The following is a 14,208-nucleotide window of genomic DNA, read 5'->3' as shown; positions in this document are numbered from 1 at the left end:
ACCTTATTTGGCTGCATGTTCAAGACAGCCTGGCGCGACTCTAGATGAAGTTTACTGCATTCTGAATTTTCTGTTTATTAACATGTCTCTAAATCCATCAGAGTGTGCAAATCGTTAGGTCTGTATATTAGCCCTCACAGGAAGTATCACTGAGCCCTACTTCCTGCGTGCTGTGTTATGTGCGTTCAAAGGTAAAAGCCATGAAGCTCTACGGCTCGGTGAGTTTCTGCCGTACGGATTTTTGCATGATCAGGCAGAACATTTGCGTAAAGGAAGGAAATGAACAGTCTGTCTGACATCTGCGTCGCAAAGCGATAAGTAACGTTCCCGAAAAAAGAAGAAGTTAATAAAGATGCTACTTTTTTTTCTTAATGTATGAGTCATTAGAATGTTTAAATGCCAAATGGAAATCCCCCAATTAGTGTGTGTGTATGTGTGTGTGTGTTTGTGGCAATTGAAGTATATCTGTCCATAGTTGTGAAAAGATAAAGAGAGGTTATTATCCTTTTATTAAGCCGTCATAGCTCGAAGGCAGCCCTCACACACACACACACACACACACACACACACACACACACACACTAGACAAACTCAACATTCAGCTACTGTGAAGATGAATTGCAACTTTTCTCGGCCTCTAATATATATATATATATATATATATATATATATATATATAGTGTGTGTGTGTGTGTGTGTGTGTGTGTGTGTGTGTGTGTGTATGTGTGTAAGTAGGCGGTGAGAGATTTGGAGGAGTGGGTAAACCAAAACCACACTTTCATGTCTGGTATGAATGTTGCAATTGCATACCTCAGGGCAGGCAGAAAAAAAAAATCATTACGCCTACAACTATGTCGTTCTTTGTAATATAAATATGCACAAAGTGCGTTAATAAATATCTTGTATACGGAGTATGTAACTTTGTTCACACACATAATCTAATAAAAGAAGTCTTCATATCTTTTCATCATTCAAAATATGGTTTTAATTTCTATGTTAGAATACAATATGTGTGAGAAAAGTCATAATAGAGAGCATGTGTGACGGAATTAGCTAACTAAGGTTCATCTACGCACACGCAAGACACATATTTAATAGCAAACAAACCAAAAAAAACCACCTAACTAGATTTAGCTTATCATGATCATACATATTATGAGGAAAATGTTAATGTTAAATGTTAGCGGCGACTTTATCTAGGTGAGAATTTGACCCATGACTTACACAAGCTTCCATTTTGTGACTCAGATGAAATCAAGCGAGAGAGACTGTGTGGAGGAAAAAAAATTGCCATTTCATCCACTGACACACGCTAGGGGTTTTGTGGTAAACACTTCTTCTGCTAGGATATTTTTTTGCTAGTAATTTTGCTTGTGTTCTTTTTATTTTTCACAGATATATGCTAGTCTCTTTGGCAAAATAATTTGTTTCCTTCTTTTTGCTAGCATTTTTGTAAGTATATTTTTACAGATGAGTTTATTTAGTCATCTGATCTATTAACATATGCTAGTTTCTTGTGTAGTAAAAGTATTTTTATTTCTCTTTCTGCTAGCTTTTTCTTGCTAGCATTTATATATGTACTTGTTTTTTTTTTGTTGGAGAGCTGAAAAAAATAATTAGCCATCTCATCCTAGTTTCTTGTGGTAAAAAATTATTTGTTTCCTTCTTTTTGCTAGCATTTTTGTATGTAATAATTTGTTTTGGCAGAAATGTTAAGAAAATGATTAGTCATCTCATCTACCAACTTATGCTAGGGTTTTCTTTTGTGGTAAATGCCTTTCTTCCCCCTTTTTCCTCTTTCTGCTATGACTGAGTCCTACGTAGCATTTCTTTTTTCAAATTGTTGGACAGCTAAAAAAATAATAATTGGTCACCTCATTCTGACATATCCTAGTTTTTTTGTGGAAATTTTTATTTTCCTTGTTGAGAACATTTAGTGTGTATCATTTTTACTTTGTCAGACAGGTAATTAGCCATCTCACTAGCCATTGATAAATGCTAGGCTTTTTTGTGGTAATTTCTCTCTCTTTCTCTCTTGCTGTCTGTCTGTCTATTCTAAGATTGTATTGTAAGCATTTTTGACTGTTTTTTTTTTTTTTTACACCATGTCAAGAAAATTATTAGCCATCCCCACCCAATGATATATGCTAGTTTTCTGTGGTAAAATTCTTCTTTCTCTCAGTCTGATAGGATTTCTGTTAGCCTTTTTATTATTTATTGTTTTGTCAAACATGCCATCTCGTCCGCTGTTGTTTTGTGGTATTTTTTTTTCTCTCTGATTTTGTGCTAGCTTTATTTTTATATATTTTTTCCTTTATAATGTTAAAAAAATAATTAGCCATCTCACCCCATTTAATCTTTTTCCCTTCTTTCTTGCTAGGATGTTTTTGCTAGTGCTTTATAGGCACATGAAGACAGATACAGTACACACTTACACCAAAACACTGGATTAAAATTATCTTTATACACACACACACACACTACATCTACGTCTGGCACAATCGCTATGTTTGTTTCTGCATGGCATGATTTATCCGCTCTCATCACGCAGATGTAATCCGATGGCCTCTTGTCATGTCTGCATGTTGTGTGTGTGTGTGTGTGTGTGTGTGTGTGTGTAAGAGAGAGAGAGAGAGAGAGAGAGAAAGAGAGAGATCTAACAACACACTGCTTAGTTAACATCCCGTCTTTATTTCATCACCTGAGAAGTTACTGATGTCTGGACTGTGTGTGTGTGTGTGTGTGTGTGTGTGCAAGAGTGTGTGTGCAAGCTTTATAATCTGTAAGTAAAGCAAAGTCATGCACTTACAGAGTCTAGTCTGCTCATGAGACACTGTCTCTTCCCCACAGATGTGCAACAAACATATCAACACATTGCCACCCATGTCCACATACACACAACCTACACACACTCAGACAGGATAATTAAGTGCTCATTAGCAGACATGCAGCAGCATGACTTTGGGACTGCTCAGTCTGAGAATAACAACATAGAATTGGAGCAAGGCAAATGAGGAGAAGTGAGGTGAAGATGGACAGATTGTGGGATAAAAGAAAGGAAAAGAAAGCATGAGAGAGAGAGGGAGATGCAAAGACGGGACAATAAGAGAGACAGGGAGGTGTGCAAACATAGGAACAAAAGACAGACAGATCTTTGTGTGTGTGTGTGTGTGTGTGTGTGTGTGTGTGTGTGTGTGTGTGTGTGTGTGTGTGTGTGTGATTTTTACTGATGCATTCAAGCACATCCTAAACATTGGCAAATGAGCAACAGGACTGTTATTTGGTGTGTGTGTGTGTGTGTGTGTGTGTGCAAGTTCAGGTAAACAACCAAAATTCCATGCCAATTTATTTACTTCTTTTCTTTTTTTTGCTGTGTAACACACACAGACACACACAGACACACACTCAAACACATCCTCTCTTGTTAGGGGTGGGTTGGTGAAAGCTGATGTGTGTGTGAGTGATAATGTATGCATTAGATCGGTTAAGCAAAGCATATGGATATCATTAAACTATTAAACACAAAGGCGCACGCACACACGTACACACACACACATACATACACACGCACTCACACACACACATTCAAACTGAATTTCAGACACAAATAGCTCAAACTTGAAGTTCAGGTGAGAGTTTTGATAAGAGACTAATCAGACAAGAAAAAAAGACTGTAGATGCAAATTTAAATGTTATTTAAATGTTTATTTAATATTTATTAATAACACCACATGTTCTCTGCTATTTTGTCATAACATGTAATATTGTTGAATGTTTAAATAGGTAATAGTTAAAAAATAATATAAGTGTTTTCAAATGAGCACTCCTGGCTGGCTCGCCAATTCCTTTAAATTCTAATCTGAAACAGGATCTTCTACCAGTGTTACAAAATGAATACAGCATAGGTCATTATTGATACAGCAATGGAACAGTGGTAGCTCAGCAGATAAATGCTCAGAAGGTTGGGGCTTCAAGGTCCAGCTTTGCCAAACTGTAATTATTGATCCCTAAGCAAGGCCCTTAACTTACCTTTTTGCCATGATAAGCCTTTTTGCCTGTGCTACCCTGAGTGCTAACCCCAGCTTCCTAACAAGATAAAATTATTTGTCTGCATTGCTGTAAAATTTATGCAACAAATAAAGGTTTGCAATGAATTTTCACTTGCCACTTCTGGCTTGCCAATTGCAATATATACAATATAATATTCCACTGTAATGCAGCTTGAACAGCAGTTTAAAAGGATGCAACGGGTTGCAACTGAGGAAGTATGTTTTAGCCTTCTCATTTTCTGGTTGGTAGCTGTTGCGTAATATCAGCAAGGAAGAAAATTAGTGAACAAATCTAAAAAAAAAAAAGAAAACCAGAAAACATAACACTTTACTTTGTGTTAGAAAGCACTGTAGACTCAGGAAACTTCTTCTTGTAGTTAACATCTGCTAGTGTACTCTCTATAAAAGCATATAATAAGTGCATTAATATAAAGCTGTAACAATGGTCAATGTGGTAAGAGCTCAGTGAATGTGCTCACTGATATTTGACACATTACTTTATAGATGTATATATAAACACACAGGCACACACACACATACACACAGATATGCTTACATGTGTACAATTCCACACCAGCGGCAGCCTTTAATAACAGCCCTAATCTGAACGACCCGTCTATTGACGTTGTCCATCAGCCAATCAAAATATTTGAGGGAAATGTTTATTTTTGTACAGCAATGGCAGCAGCTGTGGCTCTGAATAAGGCCTTTATACACAAGAATTTGCCATTGTAGAGAGAAAACCAGAGTGAGAGAGAGAGTAGGAAAAGAGAGAAAGAGGGCACAAGAAGGAGAAAGATTACTGCATTGGACTCAGGTCTGGGATTTGTGGTTCCTTGTTGTGATTGTTTACACACATTCCTGTTGCTGTTTCTGAATATCATGGCCGTTTCTCTCGATTGTCATCTTCACGTGTGTGTGCGAGTATGTGTGAGTGTGTGTGTGCCTTTTCGGTTTGCCACAATGTCCACGGTACGTGATGGTTGGCTTGTAACAACTAACCCATTGCAGACCGAGAGCAAACAAGCTTTTATTTGCATGTCAAATTTGCAGTTCGGTGCGCCATGGCCAGCGGGTGTGAACTTGACACACACACACATACACACAGATGCACTCAAACACCCCACTTAATCTTTTACTACGCAGCAAGACTGACATACGGCCATACATACACACACACACACACATTACTCTAAACTCTTTGACTCAGACCCGGGACTATTCTCTCCCACAGCAATGAGACCGAGGTGTGTGTGAGAGCGACCTACAGTAACGCTGACTCAAGGTTTTGGTGTCTAGAGGTCACAGATACACAGACACAGCAGTTGGAGAAATCACACAAAATACACTTGATCAAAACAAACACATGCAGATGAGAAGCATCAAGATTAATTTCAAATGTGCTTATATATATATATATATCAGTTACAATAATCCTTTTTTTTTACATGGGAAAAATACACATTTAGAAGATAGGAAGTCTGTCCAGACATGTAGTGTCAAAACTAGTGTTACTTGTTGTAGGGAATTAATTTGTTTGCAGAAATCTGGATTCTGATTGGCCGAAAGGTATTAACGATGTTTCTGGCAAAATTTCAAACAGTATTATTTTCCCTAATACTTTATTGTTTATGAATGAGTTAGATTACTAATAACTTTCTAGTTAAAGTGGTACCAGATGAAAGTGCTTACCTCCTTGTAAAAAAAAAATTTGACACAATCTTTAGTTGGAAAAATTTCAAGTCTTAGAATTTGCTCGAAACTACTCTCCACTATAATGGTCTATATACCAAACACACACACACACACATGCGCTGGCCATACACAAACACTTAACCACATGCCAACATTGTAGCATGCCCCTCATACCCATCACATTCCCTCCTATTGGCAAGACCATGCTCAAAACACAACTATTTTCAACCCAAACATACACATATATACACAATAGCAAACATACACATACTGTACACACGCACACACACATCAAAACAAATATGTAGCTCAATTTTAATCCACAACAGAAAAAGACTGCTTAGTCATCAAGGCAGAAAGATTTTAGAGATAGCTTACACATCCACCCCCACCCCACCCCACCCCACCCGACACAAACACACACAAAAACACATGCAATTGCTCTCACACACACACACACACATATACGCAATAGCTGTAATAGACGACCTGGTATTATACCACTTAGATGTACTACAGACGTGTTCCACATTCCGTGTGTGTGTATGTGTGTGTGTATGTGTGTGTATGTGTGTGTGTGTGTTATGCGATACCACTACGAAGCAGACTTAGGAATGTTTGCTTTTCTCCACCTAGACCCGATTAGAACAGTAACACAGTCTCGTGATGAGCTCGTCGGCCTGCCAGTAAAGCAAGTGCAAACAAAGTCGAGGTGTTGCAATCACACTTTTTAGACACACACACAAAAACACTCATATACACATGGCCAGACACTCACACACACATGCTCTCTTTTATACACATACCCCTGCCTTGTAAGTGAAACAATAACACAGCATACCCAATTAATTCTTGTAGAAAATATGCAAAGAATAATTTGATACAGATGGATGGATGGATGGTGAATGCTGGGATGAAATGAATATTAGATGGACAAATATTTAAGGCAATAGAGAGGTATGGATGGGGGATAAATGACTGAATAGAATGAAATGGAGAGATAGATAGATGATAATCAGATAAATTAATACTGTATGATTTGGCATACCTGGCTAGATGGATCGATCAATGGATGTTTGTCAGAAAAAAAATGATATACGATGAATGAATGAATGGAAAAATAGACAAAGGCTGGGCTAGTGGATGGATAACTAGATAGACAAATAGATACTTGATGGAGGAATGGAGTGATGGATAGATGGATGGATGAAGGGAATATGAAAATGGGAATATGATGGATGGATGGATGGATGGATGGATGGATATGTGAGTGGATGGAGGTTTAATGGAAGAATAGATGGATAGTTAGACAAACACCCATATAGACAGTTAGATGAAAAGATGGATGAATAGATTGATGGCTGAATGGATGAATGCAGAGACAACATTACATTTTGATTTGTGGTTGTCTTTCAGGACTGTGGCCTGAGCAGATCGACCCACCTCAGATCAAACCCTGCAAAGTGGAGGACGACATACGCTGGTCAAGTAAGACATAAACACACACACACACACACAGAAACCTACACCATTATTCCCACAAACCCCAAATTTCCACACCTCCACGCACACAGAGTCTTAGCTGGAAGGTTTTTTTCCATCCCTACAGCAATTCAGTCAGTTTGCCCTTCCTGTTACCGCAAATCCCATAATGATGCCAGAACTGCAGCTGAGTCATGTGCTCCTAAAAACACACTCACTCTCAAACACACACACACTCACACACACACTAATACACATAATCATTAGAGTAGCCTGGACTAAAAAACTCTTTTTGCGTCCCAGATGAATTTGAATTGTCCCTCCTCTGCCGTCGCTTCTTATCTGTTGATCTGTTTTCTTGATAGTTTTTTTACTGTTTGTTTTTTTTTTGCCGGGTGACGCTGATCGCTCAGCTCACCATCTGACATCAAATCATTTGCATTTGACACATCATGTTTATCCCATATGCTATCGTGCCAGTATAAACACAGCCGAGGCGCAGCGGCGGTTATTTGCCTCGTTTTTTCTCTAGCGCGGCTAAGTGACGGTTTTATCAACCATTACCCATTGCGCCTCCCCGCACCGTATTAGGGCTAGCTCACAGCTGGGGCTCACGTGAAATTTCTGCCAGTGGTGAATCCGGGAGACTGGATTTGTCGGGTCACTGAGAAGATGGGTTCTGGTCCGACACACATGCAGAGTGACATGACAAATGTTATGAGATGATTTGGATGACTGGCTATAAAGTACCTGTCTGAGAGAAGACTCGACTGAAAAACCACAGACAGACAATCAGACAGAGAGACAGTTAGACAGACAGGCAGTCAGACGATCAGACAGCCAAGCCAGACCAGACAGACAATGAGACAGGGAATTATGCAGACAGAGAGGCATACAGATGTAATTATCAGGCAAATTTGTACAATTGTGAAGAAGAAAAAAAACAATTTAGAAGGTTTAACAGTGTGTGTCTGTTCTCTTTCTTATCATTCTCTCTTTGTCTCTCTGATTCTCATGCTTTCTCTTTACCTTCTTCCACTGTCTTTTCTCTTTTAAACTCCTGTCTTCCTCTCTCGTTGTCTCTGTCCTGCTCTCATTTGGTTTGTCTGCCATTCTGTCACTGTCTTACTTCCGTCTCTCTCTTTTTCTTCTATTACTGTTCTTCTCTGTCTATTATTGTCAATGTGTTTCTTTGTCTATGTCTATCTTTGTCTCTCACAGTCTTGTCATATCTCTGTCTCTGTCATTGTCTTTCTCTCTCTCTTTCACACACAAACACACAAATACACACACTAGCTACTGACTTTCTCCGTCTCTCTCACACACACTGTCTCTCTGTCTCCTATCTTATGCTCAGGTCTCTCCTTTTCTCTGAATCTTTCTCTCTCACTTTCTTAGTGCTAAAAGTAATATCAATAAGCTTCAGTTTCTCGACACGTCCTAAACTTTACCTGTCTCTCTTTCTTCTGACTGTCTCTCTGTCTTACCTGGCCATATTGTTAGTGGGCCCACAGGTGCAATCCATCACAGTTTGCATTCCCATCTTGTAAGCAAACATTTCACAGAGGAGTGCTCTAAGGATTTGCATCCTGACCACACAGACACACACAATACACACACAATACACAATACACACACACACGACATACATACATTGCAGGCAAATGAGGCAAACCTCTGTGCCAAGGTGGGTTACACGCTTCACTGTGGGCTAGTGGAACTCTGGGAATAAAACAGCTCCCTGTGGTGCGGCACAACACACACACACACACACACACACACATACATGCGCACGCATGCGCTTCTGTGTGTGCTTAAGACGGCTCTGGGATTTACCTTCTGTTTTTTCCCTATTCGTTTCCTGTATATTTGTCTTTTCTAGTTAAATCTTTCTCACCCTCCCTTTTCCTGTTCCCTCCGAGTCGTCACATTTAAACAGAGAGTAATAGAGATCATGTGTAGGGTTGGTCCTGCTACCGCTCTGTCTTTTACACACACATACTTTTACAACCACACACACACATTTTCAAAAGTGTTTTCACACACATTTCATCACTGCATGGATCTAATAATAATAATAATAATAATAATAATAATAATATAATAGTAATTACAATAGTCTGGTGAGGTTAGACTTTGTTTTCATCCACTGCCCTTCTGCTTCGAGTCACATCTGGATTTCAAAGGAATTTTGATGTCTCGCTGTACTAGGAAAGAGAACAAAGAACTACTCATATTCATTAACCCATTAGAGGGAGTGGTGGCTCAGACGGCTAAGGCTCTAGGTTGGTGATTTGAGGATTTGAGGATCTGAGGATTGGGGTTCGGACCCCGTTGTTGGTGGGTTGCCGCACCCCACACCACCCAGCCGCTGCATGCAGTCCCGGTCCCAAGCCGGGTTAGAAGAATGGGGGGGTTGCATCAATAAGGGCATCCAAAATTAGCAAATTGTGCCAAGTTGCCCCCGATGGGAGCAGCCCAAAGAAATTTTACTCAATTATTTAATTAATTGACGACTTCTTACTTATCACATTTAGGCCATTGATTGTGCAACACTACAAGGAAGCTGCCAGAAGTATTTGGAGGAGATCACTAATTATACTTTTTCTTTCTATTCACTTACACTAATTGCCTCTCTTTCTAAGAAGGAAGAATTTGTAGTTATTCCTTACCAGCATGGTTGTGTAAGTCAAATACCACTGAGTTGTAGGGACAAGAATGACAGGCTATAACGGAGTGTATTCTGTTTCGAGTTCTTCTCTTTTGAATACCTTCATCATGCAAGTGCTTCGGCCTGTAGGATCGCCGTCAGGCCTCTAGAGGAGGCTAGCGGGTCCTCGTTGAGCATCTGTATTATTTGTGCCCTGCCGATTGGGACGATGCCTCTGTATATCAGGTGTTAGTCACGTCTTGTTGTTGCTCCAGCAAATACAATTCAGTGCTTTGTCAGCTTTCTCTGAACTATATTGAGCAACAAAATAGTGGGTGTGGGAGTATTTGAGGTGGAGAAAAAAAAAACAACTTCAGGATTCTGTCCGAAAGCGAGCACAGAGGAATCAAATAAACAAGAAAAAAAAATACAGACTTCATAGTCTGCCCCGCCTCACAAACAGCAAAGCATGTTCTTTGAGAAAAAGAAGAAAATACGAAGCAGTGGAAATAGTAAAGGAACCGTCTCATCCCCCCCCCCTTCCCCCCCATCTCTGTTTCTCTTCTCCACACTTCTCCAGACAGAGAAGCAGGAGGAGGAGGAGGAGGAGAGGGGGCGAGACGTTTCAATGAGGCGGTGGCACGCAAAGCCCGGCATCCGCCCCCCCTTGGGCTGCTGGCATGCCAAAGCCTGCTCGCTAACAAAATGTGCTCCACTATCCCAGCATGCACCGCTTCTGCCTGGGCACTAAGGAGTTAAAAAAAAAAAAAACTATATATAAAATAGTTATGTTCATTATATAAAATATATAAAAAGAGCTCACAAAGAGAAGGAAGTTAGCAAGTTCAGGATAACTCCAGTATGTTTACGCCATTAGTGTAAATCCAAGTCATCATATTTAACTGAAGGTCTCACTTATACCCTTTAAACGTGTTAATTGGTGTGCGTTAACTGTAGTACATTACTTATAATCCAGACATGAGACACAGTAATCAGCTACATTGCATGAATATACATTTTCACCCTTTTCCAAATGTAAAAAACATGATGACATCAAATTTGATAAAAATTAGGCACATGACAACAAACCCTGAATTTAATTTGTTCTGAAATGTTCTGTTCCTCTCATATGAAGACCAATTTGACAATGATTTTAAGTTTTGATTTATTAAAGCATTGTGGAATTCCTACAAACAAACCACAGAGGTTTTTTATCCTGAAGACACTGACACTGCTGACATTGACTAAAGTCTTCTTCACAAATGTTGAAAAATAAGTCTCCTAACAGCCTGTCTCTCTCTTCCTCTCTCCCTCTCTTAGGTACAGATCTGTTCCCTCAACGCACCACGTTCCCATCCCTGTCTCCTCTTACAGCGCCGCGGTTCTCTGACCCTCACATGCACTACCCCGGCCCCTTCACCTACTCCGCCAACCCATCCAGTGCCGGCATTGGGGGTCTCAGCGTTCCTGCCTCCACCCGCTATACAACCTACTTGCCCCCACCGTACCCCGGAAACCAGAACCAGAGCTCGCACTTCCAGACCAACTCATCCCCATACCACCTGTACTACGGCACCGGCTCAGGCTCCTACCAATTCTCCATGGTTCCTGCAGGTGGCACCACCGGCAGCACAGTCGGAGAGCGTTCGCCCACCCGCATGCTGACCTCCTGCACGGCAGCAGGCGCCACATCGGGGTCAGGTGGAGCCGGCGGCCTGATCGGCGGTAGCGACGGCGTGGAGGCCGATGGCAGCCACAGCAACTCGCCGAGTGCAATGAGCACGCCAGGACGAATGGATGAGTCCGTCTGGAGGCCTTACTGAGCAAATAGAGAACAACGACAGAAGAGTTGCATGTTTCAGTCGAGTCTGACGCCCTTCATTTTGAGTCACGTTTTATTTTTCTCAGAGACAGTGTTGTTCAGTCGTTCAGATAGTGTACAGTGTATTTCACGGGGCTTTGTGTGCTTTAAGACTGAACTGAGCGGAGAAAGAACAGCAAGAAGAAAAAAATAAACTAAGCACAGACTCTGAAAGACTGACGTTTAGTTTTATTATGTAACAAGAGCAGCTGGATAATGATAGCAGGAGTTCAAAGGCCAAGCAAAAACAAAAAGAAAATCAGAAAAAAAGAAAATGACACTTCAGGAAATTTAAAGAATGACCTTTGACATTTGGTCAGGTCTGGTGTCCTGAGGACACTCTGTATTGGCTGAAGTGATTGATCTAACTTTTATTTATGGCTACAGTCAGCTTTCGGTACAGCATTGATATTCAGCGTGCAAAATGAATGAATTTTTTTTTTAATGTTTTCATTTGTCTCCACCAATCCTGAACAACTTGTTTTTATTATTACAGTAATTATTTTTTATATCGTTTTCTTTCTTTCTTTTTTTTCTTCTTTTTTTTTTTGGTTTTAAGCCATTATTTGTCTAAACTGAGTAATATGGTTTGGGTTTCTTTAATTTATTTGAGCCAGTTCTATGATTATTCTTAATGTTTCCAGGTCGAAAAAAGAAAAGCTTTGTTTGTTTTTTGTTTGTGTTATTTTTTTTGTTGTTTTCATTTCTATGATTTAATATAAGATTGCATTCAAGTCATGCTACTGTAATATATTATTTCTAAATTATAAAATGGTTACCAATTTTAAATGTAATGTATTTTCCTATGTAGCTCCAATGCACTAAAACATTCTATTAAAAAAAAAAAAAAAAAGAAAGCTCCAAAAGTAAAATGCCAAGGAACCCTATTCATGAAAAGAAAAAAAACAAGTCCAAAGAGGTCAAATTTCTTCGTAATAACTCTTAATCGATTATACTGCAAGGCAAAGTGTCTCGCTTTCCTTTTGTTGTCCAAAGTGTTACATTTTTATGATGTCATCCCAGCCTCGAAAAGAATGAAGAACACACGTAGCTTTAAGCGCTTTTATTATTCGTCTTTCCTCGCATCAATGAGGCGACTGAAACGGTAGATGATAACTACATATGAAATGGATCGCCTCTCATTATTTTGATGACAAAACCATGCGCCAGCTCCACATCGGAGCTAAAGTGGCCAGAAATCTGTCCCTCCCTTCCTTTCAGGTGTGTGTGTGTAGATGTGTGTGCGTGCACAATAGGTCATCAGCCAGAGGCCTTTCCCAGCCGCTCACACTCCACCACACCTGCTCTCTCTAGCTAAAGAGGGAAGGATGACGAAAAGAGAGAGTGTGTGCTGAGGAGTGTGGGCGTGAGATCGTCTTTCAGCGACCGCCAGCCATTCTTTAGGCCACTAGTTCTCCTAATGCCTCGCGCTTTGTTCACTCCGCTCCAAAGCCACTTTGAAGCCTTTGTGATGGCGCTCCGTCTCTTTTTCTTTTGTCGTTTGTACATAATTAACGTCCTGAGCCCGAGGCCGTGGGTGACATTGAGTGAGCAAGCATGTAAGAAGTTCCTACAACTGAGGAAGGAGAATGCAGTCGTTCCAAAAAATAAAAACTTTAGACAGCAATCAGCATCCTTTTTTTTTTTTTCTTTATGGATTTCCTTCTTCTCTGGGATTATAGTTAAGGACGTTCCATGGTTTCAAATTTGGGCTTGCAATCTTTGCTAATGACAATCCATTCAGTTTAACTCAGGAAACAATGATGACCTACACTATGCCTTATAATGCTTTACAAGAGCTCTGTTTAAGGTGTAACAAAGCACAATCATAATTGTTTATAATTGCAATTTTAAACTGGACATCCATCCATCCATCGATCCATTCATCCATTCATCCATCATCTAATCCCTTCGCTAAGTTAAATGAACAAAGCAAAGCGTTTATTAAGTCAAGGCATTTTAATAATTTTCATGGCTGGTCTCTTGACATGCATGCCCAAAGAGCTGATGCAAATAGGACTAAAACAGTACAAACCGAGCTGTACAACCAGTTGTGTTAATTGTGTGTTGAGTGTAACACCAAGAGCCCAGTGTCTCTGTTCCTAAAAGAACAAATAGTGTTTTTCCATTCACTGTATATTGTAGTTTTTGACTCTGTACCATGCTCTGCTATAGTCTACCTTCATTGTGTGCAAACAATGTAGTTTTGATGCATTTTAATAAAAAAAAAAAAAAAAGTCACGTGTTTTTTGTGTGTTTTTTTTTTTTTTTTTTTTCTTGGATTTGGGATTTAAGTCATTTTCATATATAACATTTGATTAAAGAATATCATTTGGCACAATAGATGACAATAAAATAATTTAGCATGATAAAGTATGAGGAGGAAAAGTTACAGTTACTTTTGTAGCCGAATGTCATCTTCAAAGGAATTTTTTTGTTTGTTTTAATGAAATCAAACATAACTTTGTTTA

General features: G+C 39.6%; 1 protein-coding gene across 1 annotated transcript in view; it reads left to right on the top strand.

Moving 5' to 3' along the window:
* runx3 (RUNX family transcription factor 3) overlaps positions 1-13,963 on the top strand; it is a 50,133-nt gene extending 36,170 nt beyond the window's left edge. The window contains exons 7-8 of the mRNA XM_053501842.1: positions 7,161-7,232; positions 11,197-13,963. Coding sequence (XP_053357817.1) covers positions 7,161-7,232; positions 11,197-11,699 — 575 coding nt within the window. The 3' untranslated portion in view covers positions 11,700-13,963. The remainder of the gene's footprint in view (positions 1-7,160; positions 7,233-11,196) is intronic.
* Positions 13,964-14,208: the final 245 nt, after the last annotated feature.

Source organism: Clarias gariepinus, chromosome 8 (genome assembly GCF_024256425.1).
Source record: "Clarias gariepinus isolate MV-2021 ecotype Netherlands chromosome 8, CGAR_prim_01v2, whole genome shotgun sequence".
Lineage (NCBI taxonomy): Eukaryota > Metazoa > Chordata > Actinopteri > Siluriformes > Clariidae > Clarias > Clarias gariepinus.
The sequence above is the reverse complement of the archived record's forward strand: the minus strand, read 5'-3'. Positions and strand labels throughout refer to the sequence as shown.